Source organism: Lolium rigidum, chromosome 3 (assembly GCF_022539505.1).
Source record: "Lolium rigidum isolate FL_2022 chromosome 3, APGP_CSIRO_Lrig_0.1, whole genome shotgun sequence".
Taxonomy (NCBI): Eukaryota; Viridiplantae; Streptophyta; class Magnoliopsida; order Poales; family Poaceae; genus Lolium; species Lolium rigidum.
The window spans coordinates 239941289-239957542 of NC_061510.1; the positions used below are offsets into that span (position 1 = coordinate 239941289).

Below are 16254 nucleotides of genomic sequence, written 5' to 3' on the forward strand. Positions count from 1 at the left end.
ATTGTAGGCATTCTATTTTGGGAGTACTATAAGAGAATTTTGTACTATATGTTAATTTGTGATCTTGTTATTATGTATAAAAACGAAGGAGAACTACTAGAAGATAGGGAATTAAGGTCGACGCAAAGCACGATATCTCCTCCTCGAAATAGGCTTTCGCCCCGCTATATTAATATAGCAAACGACCCGTTACAACGAACGCGCTGGGGCCGCAGCACAACCAAGCCCAAAAGAAAAGAAAAAGAAAGGAAAGAAGAAAAAATGCCGACACCGGCAGATCGACGAAAACGATGATGACCCGCAACCGCTGCGCCCTCCGGAGAAGTACCACCACGCTCCTAGCACGCCGAGGCACCGCATACCAAGCAACACCTTCACCAAGGAGACGACGATGACGCCGCTGCTGCCCGGACTAGTCCTAGGGTTTCCCCCGGTATGCGGAGGGGATTGGGGAGGAGGTACACCCGACGCCCTTCAGGAAGGAAAGGTGACACCCGTAGGCGTCACCGCGTCGGTGTCGAGCATGCCGACAGGGATTTCTCCCGACCCCCACACCGACCACCCCAGACGCTCCGACGTGCTCCACCTAACATGCCGCCCACCCGCACACGCCACCACGGTCTTGTAGCCATCCTCGCCGCCTAACTGTGGTCACCGGAGCAAGGCCTAGACGAAGAAAAGGGATGCATCGGGGACGGGGTAGCAGCACCGCAGCCACGCGGGAGGGAACCGCCTCCACCGCTTTCGCGGTAGCCGACCGGACGAGGCTACGAGGCGGACCAGGCCCGGACCGGCCCGGCCGGACCCAAAAGGGCCCGTAAAGCCCCGCCGCTACGCCGCAGGCTGGCCGGCCGAAGTGCCGCCGCCGCCCACCCACCGCCGCCCTGCCTACTCTTCCTCCAGGGAGCGCCGCCGGCGTGCCAAGAGCAGAGCCACCGCCGTGCCCCTCCGGGCCCCGCCTGGGCCCAGATCTGGGCCGAGCGGGCCCTGCCATGGCGCCGCCTGTGCAGCTCCGCCGCCAACGGCCGCGCCGCCACCCCTCCTCCCACCCGACGTGGGGATCTCACCCCGCCACGCCGGACCGCCGCCGGCCGAGGAGCACCTCCCGGCCGCACCTACCCCGCGCAGGCGCTGCGCCGAGAGGGGAAAGTCGAGGGGCCGCCGGCGCCGGCGCCGCCCGGGCCTTGCCCGGCGACGCACGCCGACGACGGCGGAGGAGAAGAGGAGGAGGGGGGAGCTGGACGAGGGGGGGTGGCGGCGTGGCCCCGTCGCCCCCCGACGCGGTCGGGAGAGCGTTTTTTTTGTGTTCAAAAGCACGATACCTCAATCGTCAAGGCTGCTTATACGCGAACAAAACACGGAAACTAAGTGTCGTCGCTGACGCATTCCGTCCACCGAATGCCAACCAACTTCATGCTTCATATTGCCCACCACACGCGGCGTACTATCAATCCATTCTAGGCAGACAAATCAAGTTGCCCGCTTACAAAGCAAGATCGAAGAGCACTCCGTCGAGATCCCGGTGACCATGGAGACATCCTCCGTGTTCGCTGCCTTCGACAAGGACGTACGGCGACGGTAAGTTATCTGCATCCGAGCTGCAGTTCGGCATGGCGGCTACCCTGGGAGAGGACGTGTCAGAGGAGGAGGTGGCGATCCTAGCGGCAGCGGACGTTGACGGTGACGGGACGCTAAACAGAGAAGAGTTCACACGCCTAGTCGCCGGCACCCATAAAGACGACGACGATGACGTCGTCGAGCAAAGGTGCCTAAGAGCATCTCCAACCGGGCGACCCAAACCGCGCCCGCGCGTCCGGATGGATCCAACCGGACAAAAACGCGGCCCAGCGCGCGGACCCATCCCTAAAACGGATGGCCGCGGCGTCCGGCACGATCCAAACCCGGTCCAAATCTGGTACGAGTTTGCGTGGCCGCGGACGCCGAATGCTGGTCGCTCGCGTCCTCCCCTTGTCCGCCCCTGGTCCGCCTGTCTGTCTCCCAAAACATAAACCGCTCGCACACATCTCCCGCCGCTCCGCCGCCAGCCAAGGACCGACGATTTGGGAGCGGCGTCGACGCCAGCCACCGTCGTCGAGACGCCGGCAAGCAGGGCGGAAGCATAGGTCGCGGCCCCGCGCTGCTTTCGCCGCGTCGTAGCAGAGTCGGAGGACGCCGTCGCCGTCGATGTTGTCCTCCCACCGTCGCGAGACCTCCCGCCGTTCGCAGATGCGTCGTTGCCGCCGGAGGTGAGCTCTCGTGCACCGTGTTTGCAGACCGCAAGTCGGCCGAGACGGCCATGGCCTGCAGGTCCCTACGGGCGCATTGGATGGCCTCCGCCTGCGAGGTGTTCGATGAAATGGGCATACTAAAATTTGTCCCTTTTCATCTGTAGATCATGGTGGACAGCGACGACGACTACTTCTTCAAGAACTTCATCGACACGTCGTCAGACGAGGACTCCGACAACGAATTTTTCACGGATGCTGCGCTGATCATCCACGAGCACATTGTCTCGCAGATCCCCGTGCACCGGGGGTCCTTGCCGGGGGGCGCGGTCGCCTTGGACCGCAAAAGAGAACGCGGCCACGACCAGCTCTTCGCCGACTACTTCCAACCCAAGGCATTATTCACGCCGGCCTTGTTTCGCCGTCGTTTTCGGATGTCCAGACCGTTGTTCCGCCGGATAATGGATGGCGTCAAGCTCTACGACGACTACTTCAACGCGAAAGTGGATGCAATTGGCAAGGTAGGCCTCTCTTCGTACCAGAAATGTACGGCAGCGATTAGGATGCTCGCATATGGCGTTGCCGGTGATTTCGTAGATGAGTACACGCGCATGAGTGAGTCTACCGGCTTGGAAGCGATGCAGGTTCTGCAGAGCAGTGATCGGTTCGTTCGGAGAACAGTACCTCCGGCAACCTAATGCAGAGGACACAGCTCGTCTGTTGTCAATCAACGCTTCCAGGGGATTTCCTGGGATGCTTGGCAGCATAGACTGCATGCACTGGGAGTGGAAGAACTGCCCCTTTGGTTGGCAGGGGGTATACAGCGGTCATTCTGAGGGGTGCACAGTCATTCTTGAAGTTGTTGCTTCACAGGATACATGGATTTGGCACTCATTCTTCGGAATGGCTGGCTCGCACAATGACATCAATGTGCTGCAGCGCTCTCCGGTGTTTGATAGGCTAGCGTACGGTCAGTCCCCTGATGTGGATTTTTGAGATCAGTGGCCACCACTAGACCAAGGGGTACTACCTTGCTGATGGTATCTATCCACCTTGGTCTACACTCGTGAAGACAATCCGAAAACCAAACTTAGAGCAGGAGGCAAGGTTTGCCAAAGAGCAAGAGGCAGCCCGGAAAGATGTCGAGCGGGCGTTTGGCATCCTCCAAGCTCGTTGGGCTATCGTCAGACACCCTGCCAGAGCCTGGGATGTGCAAACTCTGTGGGAGGTGATGACCGCTTGTGTAATCATGCATAACATGATTGTTGAGGTAGAGCGGGATGATTCACTGTATGATAATGACTGGGAGGGCCAGGGAGAGTTGGTTACTCCTCAAGGTGGTCCGGCATCATTCCAGGACATTCTTCATGCACACCATGAAATTCGAGATCTAGCTGTACACAACCAGCTGCAGTCTGATTTGATCGAGCACGTATGGCAGCATGTAGGCAACAATGCTGCAAACAACAATGATGAAGGAAATCCGGAAGCCTAGAGCATTTGTATCGTTTTTTCATTTTATTTGAATAAACTTTATCCTTCATTACGTGGACAATGTAATGTGTAATAAATTTTGAGCATTTAAACTATTTTATATATTTTCTATAATTTATTTTGTGTTTTTATAGTGAATTTACAAGAAAAATGTACCATACGGCGCCGCGACCCAAATCTGCCGCGTTGGGCGCAGCGCGCGACCCAAACGGACGCGCGGACGCGGGGCTCCGTCCGCGCGTCCGCTCGGCCACCCAAACGGTCCAAAACGGACGGCCCAGCGTGTCCGTTTGGGCGCTCGGTTAGAGATGCCCTAAGGGAGGCGTTCGGGATGTATGCATCCTCGTCGATGGATGACAAGACGACGAAGGCGACGACGATCACGCCGGCGAGCCTGAGGCGGACGTTGAGCAGGCTCGGGTCGCACGAGTTGGGCGTGGAGGAGTGTAGGGCCATGATCTGCAGGTTCGACCTCGACGGCGATGGCGCACTCTCATTCGACGAATTTAGGGTGATGATGATGGTCTGATCGATCAACTCTCACATATCATCATTTTTCTAATGCTCGCTTTGTCGATCACGTGTGTACAGTGCGGTCATGTGTTCTTCTTTCATTGGTTCACTTTCTCGAACGATGTTATGTTATGGTACATTAAGGTTGAATGGCTTTTGAATAAATTATCTAGAGGGAAATGCGCAAAATTTAACAATTGGGGAGGAAAAGCACAAATATACGTAGCATTTAGGGTAAATAAGCAAGGACCAAAGAGCAAATATTAGAACCTAGGGGAGGCATGGGCCTGCTGATCCCTCTGCCTCCGCCATCGAGTAGAATGACAATCTAGCAACAATCTCACACCCCTCCCCAAGCCTTATTGCAATCCTCTCCAACATCGCTGTCGCGTTCCCATGCCAGAATTGAATCTTGGAAGTCTTTGCTCAACAAATCTTGGTACTTTGCAACCATATGGGGAAGATCTACACAGATTGGTGCACGCGCCCCTCGATCTCTAGAGCGGATGGGATCTGCTTGTGCACGCTCGTAGAACATCGGCTTCAAAAGGGTGTGGTGTGAAGGTCTGCTTTATGTCGCCACCATGGGACATGTCTAAGCCTAGATTTCCATGGTGTTGACATATGCGAAGAATAGCATGCGGCTGCAATTCGAGGGCCACAAGGTTTTCGTGGATCGGTTGAGTTCATGACTGCTAAATGGGGGCCTTGGATGCGATGAAGAGAGCCTCGTGTATGGTGACCTGCAATAGCAGCATAGGCCAGTGGAGGCGGCAACATTGGGGCATTTATTCTACGCTAGAGCTCTTCGAGTATCAAGTCTCGGTTTTCAGGGTGAAAACTCAAGATCTGACCTTTATTGGTTGTACTTGCCAATGACCTTGTTGAAGACATTATTTTGGAACGGTAGATATTCTCCAGGGTGAAAACCAAAGATCTATTGATCAGGCGACGGGGTGCTTGAAAATTGTTCCATTCTTGAAGGCGTGACTTTCGGAGAACCTCTTTTATAGTCCTGGTGATGTCTTTGGTGGTGGTTTGTCTGCTGCTGTTGTTGCTGCTGCGAGTGGTTGATCACTGTGGCAGGCCTTGTTCCTTCTTATTTTTATTTTTGGTTGTGTGCATCATTAATGTTTTTTGAACATTCTGTGCAGAGGATGATTGTAATTGGTATCTTTGCTTTGTCAATAAAAAATATGGGGAAATGCTTGGTTGACGGTGACAGACACGACGATTATCATGTGGGGGTCGTGTTTCTTCTTGATTCTTCATCTGGGTACCTTCCCATGACCCCCCCCCCCCCCTGAAAAACAACCAGAACGTATGGTAGGGGTATTGGATCGCACACCTCCTCAAGGGCGGCGTCCTGACTTATATATTAGCTGAGATCACGTACAATACATGGTAGGTATTAACAGCTAGCTAAATAGGTGGGATTCTAATCTAGATATACTAGATACATAACTATACATGTTAGACGGTACAACATAATGTTTAACATCCTCCCTCAATCTCAACTGGTGACAACATGTTGAGATTGTGTCGACATGCCTCAAACGCCGGTAAAGGAAGTGGCTTTGTGAAGATATCTGCAACCTGATCCTTGGAGGAAATAAACTTAATCTGAAGTTGCTTTCGAGCCACTCTCTCGCGAACAAAGTGGAAGTCAACTTCAATATGTTTGGTACGAGCATGAAACACAGGATTTGATGACAAATATGTAGCTCCAATGTTGTCACACCATAGTATAGGATTTCTGTTCTGAGAGATACCAAGCTCTTTGAGAAGTGATTGTACCCATATGATTTCGGCTGTTGCATTAGCCACTGCCTTGTACTCGGACTCCGTGCTTGAGCGAGACACAGTCGCTTGCTTCCGAGCATGCCAGGCGATCAGATTTGGACCATAGAAAACAGCATATCCCCCCGTGGATCGCCTGTCATCAGAGTCGCCAGCCCAGTCAGCATCAGAGAATGCTGATAAAAGAGTATCGGGGGAACGAGATAGTGTAAGCCCATGACCAATGGTAAGCTTGACAAACCGCAGAATGCGCTTAACTGCTGTCCAATGAGGATCTCGAGGAGCATGGAGAAACTGACAGACTTTGTTGACAGCAAAGGAGATGTCTGGGCGAGTAAGGGTAAGATACTGAAGCCCTCCAACTATACTGCGATATCGTGTAGCATCAGAAGCACTAAGAAGTGACCCCTCGTGAAGAGAAAGCTTATCAAGAACTGCCATAGGTGTAGTAGCCGGTGTACACTTGAGCATATTAGCACGCTGTAAGAGATCCATCGCATACTTCCGCTGAGTAAGGAGTAGACTAGTACTCTGCTGACGAACCTCAATCCCAAGGAAAAAATGAAGAGGGCCAAGATCCTTGACGGCAAACTCAGCACGCATGGCACAGATCAGTCGCTCAGTAGCAGCAGCAGTGGAGCTGACAACAATGATATCATCCACATAGACCAGCAAAAACATGGTCAGACCAGGCTTGATGAAGATGAACAAGGAAGTATCAGCAGTAGAGGCACGAAAACCAAGCGAGCCCAGAACAGTACTCAAACGTGCATGCCAAGCACGAGGGGCTTGCTTAAGCCCATAAATAGCCTTGCGAAGATGACACAAGTGTGAAGGACGGGCAGGATCTTCAAATCCTGGAGGCTGACGCATGAAAACCTCCTCCTCAAGAATGCCATTTAAGAACGCATTCTGAATATCAAGCTGTCGGAGATGCCAGCGGCGAGAAACAGCAAGCGATAATAGCAAGCGAATGGTGGTCGGTTTAACCACCGGGCTGAAAGTATCCTCATAGTCCTGTCCATAACGCTGCCGAAAACCTTTCGCCACAAGCCGCGCTTTGTAGCGCTCAATGGAGCCATCAGAATTCTTCTTGATTTTGAACACCCATTTGGAGTCAATAATATTCACGCCAGGACGCGGAGGAACAAGCCGCCATGTACCATTTTTCAGAAGGGCAGAGTACTCAGTATCCATCGCAGATTTCCATTGAGGAGCAGCAAGAGCTTCGCGAAGATCACGAGGTTCAGAGAGAGCACGCTCAGCTGCATGAGCCATGCAGACAGTGTTCCAGGCTACCGTACCATCGGTACGTTGCTTCGGCTGGCGTATTCCACGCTGAAGGCGAGTAACAGGACGTGGTGCAGCAGCAGCAGTATCTGGTGCAGGAGGGTGAATTTGGGCCGGTGGCCCAGTCGAAGAGGAGACATCGGCAGCGGGTGAGAGATCCAGCCGACGCGGTGTAAGACACCAGGCTTCCTGAGCCGCAGGAGTGGATCGGGCCGGAGTAGCCGGATCTCCAGAAAACAGATCCGAGCTGGCAGCAGTACCCGACCCGGCATGAGAGGGCACGGAGGGCGAGGCATGATCAACGTGCACTGGATCGACGTGCACGCCTGGCTGATCTTCGGGAGCCTCTGGTACAAGCAGCTCAAGCCGCGCGCCACGACCGGGACCTGCACCATGGTTAGACAAGAGCAATGGGGTATGTGCAACATCATCAAATTGGCCAAAAGAAGGAGATGCATGAGTAGTGGAATTTTGTGGTTGGGTGGGTAATTGGGAGAAGGGAAAATTTCCTTCATCAAACACGACATCACGTGAGATATACATCCTATTGGTTGGAACATGTAAGCACTTGTAACCCTTGTGTAAGGAACTGTATCCTAAGAACACACATTTTTTCGACCGAAACTCCAACTTGCGATTGTTATAAGGGCGAAGGTGAGGCCAACATGCGCAACCAAAGACACGAAAGAACGTATAGTCGGGAGCCTCACCAAGGAGACGCTCTAATGGAGTTTTCATATGAATAACACGACTAGGAAGTCTATTAATGAGAAAGCATGCCGTAGAGAAGGCATCACTCCAAAACCGAAAAGGGACTGAGGCATGTGCAAGGAGTGTTAAGCCAGTTTCAATAATGTGGCGATGTTTGCGTTCCGCTGTACCATTTTGTTGATGTGTGTGAGGACACGAGACTCTATGAGTAATACCAATGTTACCAAAAAACTGATTGAGTTTGATGTACTCGCCTCCCCAGTCTGTTTGAACATGAATGATTTTCTTGTTAAGAAGGCGCTCAACATGGCGTTGGAATTGCAAGAAAATATCAAAGACATCATTTTTTCGCTTAAGGAGGTATAACCAGGTAAAGCGACTGTAGCCATCAATAAAACTAACATAATAAGTGTGTCCACTGACAGAGGTTTGCGCAGGACCCCATACATCAGAGTAGATTATTTCAAGCGGTGATGAGACTACATGACTAGAAAGGGAAAAAGGCAACTGATGACTCTTGCCTTGTTGGCAAGCATCACAAATTACATGATGACTCAAATCTGAAGAAGGAAGCTGGTGATGACGCAAAATGTGTTGAACTATTTGTGTAGCTGGATGTCCTAGGCGAGAGTGCCACTGATCCCGTGACACCTTTATTCCACTGAAGATGTGTTTGAAAGGAGACTCGTCAAGCCTGTAGAGACCACCATGACACCGATCACTAAGAAGAATTGCCCTCGTGTCCCGGTCCTTAACAAGAAAAAAATTTGGGTGAAACTCAATGAACACTCGATTATCAATAGTGAATCTACGTACTGCTAGAAGACTACGAGTAACAGAGGGTACATGCAGGACACCTTTAAGATGCAAAGACTTGGAAGGAGTAGGAAGTTGAGAATGGCCAATGTGATGGATGTGCATACCAGTGCCGTTTGCTGCATGAACCTGGTCGGTGCCAGTATAGGTGTCCTTCACGGTGAGCTTGTCGAGATGGTTGGTGAGGTGATCAGTCGCCCCAGTGTCCATGTACCAGCCAGAATCAACATTGTAAGCACCGGTTTGGCCATGGCCATGAGTAGTTGCAGCAGCAACCTGGCGCTCCATGTATCTGCCATCATTGTCAACTCCGAGGTAGTCTTGCTTGAACCTTTTGAAGCAGCTAGATGCCTTGTGTCCAGGCTTGTCACATATCTGGCAGATAGGTCTGCCCCCGCCTCCTTCACCAGACGGGCGTGCGCCGCGGTTGCCATCTCCGCGGTTGCCGCGGTAGTCACCGCTGCCACGGTCGCCAGATCTCTGTCCTCCACCAGAGTATGAGCCACCACCAGGATTGGGTGGCCGAGGCGTGAAGTTTGGGCGCGGTGTATACCGCGGGTCTGGGCTACGGTAGTCCGATCGACCACCTGTTTTGGCTTGGCTGCGGTAGGAGGCATTGGCAGACTGAAAACCACCTTGATTGCCACGCAGCTCGGCCTTCCTTGCCTCAATTCTCTGTTCAGTAGTCAGGAGTTGGGCATGGAGATCACGCACTGAAATTGGTGTAGTCCTGTTGGTAACAACCTGAAACAGGGGATCATAATCATCATCCAGACCTCCCAGAACGTATGCAGTGAACTCCTCCTGGCGAAGGGGAAAACCGATCGCCGTCAGTGTATCAGACAGGCTCTGAATCTTGTTGAAGTAGACTTGCGCCGACAGATCGAGCTTCTTCAGATCGTGCAACTGTCCACGAATCGCCATGTACCTCGCCGTGGATTGTGACGAGAAACTAGCTGCGAGCGATGCCCAGGCTTCAGCAGCAGTAGAGGCAAACAAGATCATCCCTTGGACAGACTCAGTGGAGGTGGACATGATCGCTGATAGGATTGCAGTGTCTTGTTGATGCCACGCGGAGAACTCAGGATTGTAAAGACGACGGGGAGCCTGTGCGTCGTCCGCCAGCTTGGGATTGTCGATCTCCTCCGACGGGCAAGCGAACGAGCCGTCAACGAAGCCGAGCAGGAGGTGACTCCGAAGCACCTGTGTAACTTGGGCGCGCCAGTAGAGGTAGTTGTCGCCGCTGAGGCGAACGGTGATCAGGGGCGCGAAGTTGAACGGGCCAGCTGAGGAGGAAGCCGATGACGCGGTGTTGAAGTTCAGGCTCGTGTTGGACAGCCTGGTAACGCTGCCCTTGGAGCCGGAGGACGCCATGCTCGAAGCTGGAGAAGTCATCATCGTCTAGGGTTTTGAGTAGATTGGATCGGAGGTAGGCTCTGATACCATGAAAAACAACCAGAACGTATGGTAGGGGTATTGGATCGCACACCTCCTCAAGGGCGGCGTCCTGACTTATATATTAGCTGAGATCACGTACAATACATGGTAGGTATTAACAGCTAGCTAAATAGGTGGGATTCTAATCTAGATATACTAGATACATAACTATACATGTTAGACGGTACAACATAATGTTTAACACCCCCCCCCCCCCCCATGCTCGAATGATAACCCTTTGTCCTCCAATCGGATGATGGTGAAATTGCAGCGACATTCCAATTCATGGATCTTGGTAGTGTAAAGGTAGCGATGAGAAATGGTAGACTAGAGGTGATCGTTGCAGCTCGATGTATTCTTCGATGACAGTACCTCGTACATGTCATTGGGTTCGTAGTTTGGTGCTCTTCGCCACATGTGGTCACTACTCGCTGATGGGTCGATGCCCTCGAGCGTGGGTGAGACTGGATAGGATTCCCCTCTAAGGTAGCATCCCCGTGTGAGGTTTCTAATAGGTATTTCTTTGGTATTCCTGATAATCTGTGGTGGTGTGATTGTCCTCTTTCGACGCTACTTCTTTGTTGTGACTTTGTCTAATAGCTTTGATCTGGCGCTATGGTTGAGACATGGGTGGCGGACTAGCGATGGTCATCTTGTTGGAGCTCTCTTGGCATTCATGTTGTCTCTTCCCTTGCCAACACGGTACTCAATGTTCCTTTGTGTTCTAGGGTTACTCAATGTTGCTTTGTGTTCAGGATGAACATCTTTGCCTTTTGGCTATGCTCCACCCTTCGAACTAGGGCGGGAGGGTAGGGTCCCTTCAACGAGGAGAAGACCACGAAATTTTGGTCTAGGTGTGGTCTTGATGGAGCAGACAGGAGGGCAACATCATTCGGTGGTGCCTCCACAAGACCTCAGTACCTTGCTTGTTTTGGCCACGGCGGAGGATGATGGCCTCGGCGTCTCAAGTTGTCTGTTTTCTCTTATGTTTGTTTCTGTTGACCATTGATTGTAAGCTCATTGTAAGCATGTTATATCTACGTTTGGGCTTTATTAATTTAAAGACGGGTGCATTATTTTTTTTATCTAAAAATGGAGTTGGCCCGGTTGGAAGCTATGCACAAAGCCGTGTGTATATGTGACAGATTATGAGAACATGCCCATGAATTAACAATTTCAATTTCAGGATGAGGAAAAGGCATGGAAATAATACGTTTGTTCTTGCCAGGAAGAACATGCTTGGAAATAGCGCCAACAAAGAATGAAAGACTAGGCTCATGTACATCACACTCGCACACCGATTTTGCATGGACCTTGTTTTCTTCGTCTCATAGAGAAACAAGAAATTGATCCATTCGCATGTCTAATGGGCTGACGCGCAATGCATGACCAATCTCCATACGGATATTGATTAGTACAGTAATTCTCCAGAAGCTTGGTGGTAAGTTTCTTGGACGTAAGGCAGTTGACGTGCGAAATCGTTAGAAAAAGGCCGACCTTTGCGAAGGAAATACAACTCGCTCCGCATGCGACAAGTGGCGCGCTGTGGTGCCAGAAAATCCTTGGGAAGTAGTCTCCCTGCTCGCCACGTGTCGCAAGGGGAAGCAAGGTGGGGATGAGGGAGGGGAGAGAAGAGCTGGGTTGTGTCAGTTTTTCCCTTTTTTGATAGATTCGTTTTTTTTTAAAATGAAATATCTTGAGAACCGTAAGTCCAAATGACGAACCGTTTTCACTTTTGAGATCCTCTCGTCGAGATCTTCAAAACTAGATCCCATGTTGATAGGTTTCGAGATACTTTTTTTTTGTACTTCCTATACTACTATGGTTGTACTCGTGTTGTGTATCTAACTGTACTCGTGCATGAACTGATAAGTACTTCTGTTTTGAAGGTATTTAGTGCATTTTTCCCTTTACTCGTGTGAGCAACTGTACCTGTACTCGTTCGTGTGCGCGACTGTACCTGTCTTATGTGGATGACTGTACCTGTACTCGCTCGTGTAGGCGACTGTACTTACTCGTGTGCGCTACTGTACCTGTCTCGTGTGAGCGACTGTACATGTACTCGTTCGTATGCGCAACTGTACCTGTCTTATGTGGACGAGTACTCGCTCGTGTAGGCGACTGTACTTACCTGTGTGTGCGACTGTACCTGTCTCGTGTGAGCGACTGTACCTGTACCCGTTCGTGTCCGCGACTATACTCGTGTGGTGCACGTAACTGTGCTCGTGTGTTGCATGTAACTGTACTCGTGTCTTCACTAAGTTGTACTCGACTTTTCACTAAATTGCATCTGTATGCATGGCTGAGATAGATGGGTGCTAGCTATTTGATCGCTGTTTTCTGCGTGTACCTACTCAGGGTGGGCATTCGGTTTTAACCGAAATTTCGGTTCGGTTTTTGCGGTTTTTGAACAAATTCGGTTTCCAAAAATGGTAACCGAAATTGGCATGAAAATTTAGGAAACCGAAGATTCGGTTAACCGACAAATTCGGTTCGGTTTTCGGTTAAAACCAAATGAACCTACTCACTTGAACAAATAGTAGGCATCACCGAAGAAAACAAATAGTGATTGACATATCAACACAAAAAGCATCAAGCTACGCAAGAAATCGACAAATGAGCACCAATCGTGGAGGGATGCTATTTGGTAGGCTCGCGGCACTCGTGGTACAAGTGCATCACTCGTGAGCGATTAAAAGGGGTAGCTAAGACTTCGAGCGACGTGTTCTATTATGCGAGGCTTCACGCTATATTCGGAAAAAGCTAGTACATCAAAGACCAAAGTCATACATTGAATGAACAATTTTTGGAACATCAAATGCAATTGGGCTTCTATGGAATGATCGGTTTATGCACAAATTGATGGTAGGTTACTCAATTCGGTCTATTCGGTCTTGTTCGGTTGGTGGGGCTAAAAACCGAATTCTACCAAATTTAATTCGGTTAGTATAAATGGAAACCGAAAAAATAGCGGTTAATGGAAAAAACCGAGATTTCGGTTAGTTCGGTTTCGGCTTCGGTTCGGTTTTCGGTTTCACGGTTTTTATGCCCACCCTGAGTACCTACGAACTGTACTCGTCCGGGATGGAGCACGAGTACGCGCGTGCGCGCGGCCTTCGCCGAATTGCCTACCCGCGTACGCGTACGACGATCGCGCGGGCGCTCGTGATGATTGCGTACTCGCGTACGACGCTGGCGTGGGTTGACTCGCTCGTGCTTTGACACGTGTCGATCGGTCGTATGTTCTGCGGAACGGAGTTTTCCCTTCGCGAAGGTTGGTCTCTAGCTAGTGGTACCCGTTGACGTGCAATTAAGATCTAGCTAAGCTAATCTAATGAGCAGTTGACGTGCAAGTCTAATGGGCTCGATCGCTAGCTGCTTGTCGGCGTCAAAGGCCGTTGACGCAGGAGTTGGCCAGCTCCATCGCCATCTCACATCTTAGTGCATCTGCAGCAGGCCGATCTAAATAGTCCGTTTTTGTTCGTTTGGATCGACGCGCGGACATAATGCGCCTCGCGGTCTGGTCGGTCTGGATAGAGCGTCCAGCGGCCGATCCATTCGGTTTGATGTTGGGCAAATCTTACATGGAAATTTCTCAAAACGCATACATACTTGAAGATTTGTTTGAAGCAAATTGATAGAACTTAATAAAAAACATAGTAGAAGACTACATCGTCTTCATCTTGGCATCTCCTAGTCGTCCTCGTCGGAGTGGTAGTGGCGACGGCACATGGTCTCGTAGAAGACCTTGATGCTGAAGTCGCCGTGACCGTACGACGAAGTGTCCGGCCTTAATGGCGTGCGAGCAGGCGGAGCGCCTCCAGCCATTATGAAGGAACATATGCCCTTCGTCGTCGAACATCACCTCGGCGGGCCATAGGCCAGTCACAGCTCATGCCCCGGTGGATGGTCACGCCAAACTCGACGCCGGAGAGGTCGATGGCGATAGGGTCGGACAACGATGGTGGCGATGGCGACGGGGATGCTGGTGGCTGACTCTGGCCTCTCCCGCTACTCCCCTCAAGCATATGCCGCCTACTATTGTTGCGGAGATGCATGTGGTGGTGGTGGTGGGAAATGGAAAAAAGTGAGGTTGTGGAAGAAAATGGCCGCCGCTGGTTTGCTTAAAAAGGGCCATACCATTGGATGCGGGCACGTAGAACGAAATGTCGGCATTGATGAACGGCAGGCGACGCGTCCAGAGCAGGAGCGTAGGCATCGGGCGGCGTGGCCAGAGTAGAAGCGCCAGAGTCAACCTACTTCCATTGATAGCCAGAAGGCCGTTGTGTCGCTTCCATGAAGGCTGTAAGTCCACGTGGGTGGACATAAGAGGACACGCGTGTTTTCCGTGCCGACACATCGATTTTCTAAATTTGGTGCGCCGATAGGTCGAGCCAGATAGATCGGTCCGTTTGGGTCGTCCAGCTAGAGGGTGTGCGACCAGTCCTTCTATCCGCGCGGACCAATTTGGACGCGCCATGACCAGATGGGTCAGCGCGCTAGAGATGCCCTTATTAATCTATGGTTATGACTATTTTCTTGTGCAAACGACACATTTTCTATGGCTCAAACAACTACTTTCGCCAATCCATATTACTCAACGGTAAAATTGATGTATTTAATATGAATTGGAGGGAGTAGTATTTGGCTTTTCTTTTTCTTTTTCTTTTTACGGGTAGCAGAGGTGGACACACGGTATACTTCATGATCCATCACGGTTTACGCGTAGCTGAACATGGAGGAAATGACTTAAACATGTGCATCTGTCGTCGTACAAAATGACGCGGAGACTGGATGTCGTTGCTGACGCGCCATTGCTCCATCAATGCCAACAAACTCCTCCTTCGTATTGCCTCCATATAAATACCACGCCACAGGCGCCATATTATCACCAATCGGTTCCAGGCATTCAAATTAAGTTAGTACTCCAAATACGGCTAGCTAGCTGCAAAATTCAGTGAAAAGCAAGCAGGATCGAATAGCACAATCAATCGATCATGCTGGTCATGGAGGCATCGTCGGTGTTCGACGCCTTCGACAAGGACGGGGACGGCAAGGTGTCCGCCTCGGAGCTGCGGTGCGGCCTCGGGTCGACCCTGGGCGAGGACGTCTCGGAGGAGGATGCGGCGGCGCTCCTCGCTGCAGTGGACGCCAATGGCGACGGGCTGCTGGACCAAGAAGAGTTCTCGAGGCTAGCCGGCGGCGCCCAGGAAGAGGACGACCTCATCAAAGGGAGGTGCCTGATGGAGGCGTTCGGGATGTACGCGTCGTCATCGTCGACGATGATCACGCCGGCGAGCCTGAGGCGGACGCTGAGCAGGCTTGGGTCGCACGAGCTGGGAGTGGAGGAGTGCAGGGCCATGATCTGCAGGTTCGACCTCGACGGCGACGGCGTCCTTTCATTTGATGAGTTCAGGGTCATGATGATGGCCTGATCGATCGACTCTCACACCTCATCACATTTTTGTATAGTATATACGATGTTCACTCCATCCATCACATAACACATATGTACAGTACGGCCATATTTCATTCATTCATTGTTTCACTATCAAGATATGATTCATTCATTCATTGTTTCACTATCAAGATCGTTATTATGTTATTGTAAATTTTGATAGAATGGCTTCATCAGTAGTCTAAATGGTGGATATATATTGCATCACATGTCATACTTCGAGCTCTTCGTTGTGAACTTGTGATGGTTGTGGTAACGGAAATAAAAAAATTGTATATAGAGAAAAAACGGCGAAAACGAAAACTGAAACTGCACGGCCTAGCCAAGGCCATCGCTAGTTCACATGGCCACGATAGGATAACCCTGAGGGGCAACTTGGGTAGGATCTAACTTTGTACCGATATGTGAGATCAAAAAGAAAATTAACAGACAAAATATGTTCAAATATTTTTAAAAAAAATTGACAACATATATCTATGCTATATATGCAACCCTTAAAAACGCAGCTTC

General features: G+C 50.9%; 1 protein-coding gene and 1 pseudogene across 1 annotated transcript; both read left to right on the forward strand.

Moving 5' to 3' along the window:
• Positions 1-1528: 1528 nt before the first annotated feature.
• On the forward strand, positions 1529-4248 carry LOC124696244 (annotated as a pseudogene).
• Positions 4249-15194: 10946 nt separating this feature from the next.
• On the forward strand, positions 15195-15906 carry LOC124699190 (probable calcium-binding protein CML25/26). The gene has a single exon (XM_047231530.1). It carries the CDS (start codon positions 15284-15286, stop codon positions 15719-15721), a length of 438 nt encoding a protein of 145 aa, XP_047087486.1. The 5' UTR covers positions 15195-15283; the 3' UTR covers positions 15722-15906.
• The last annotated feature ends 348 nt before the right edge of the window (positions 15907-16254 follow it).

Bases quoted from the DNA above. Each gene is read 5' to 3' on its own strand.
- LOC124699190 (XM_047231530.1), top strand. From the start codon at position 15,284: ATGCTGGTCATGGAGGCATCGTCGGTGTTCGACGCCTTCGACAAGGAC.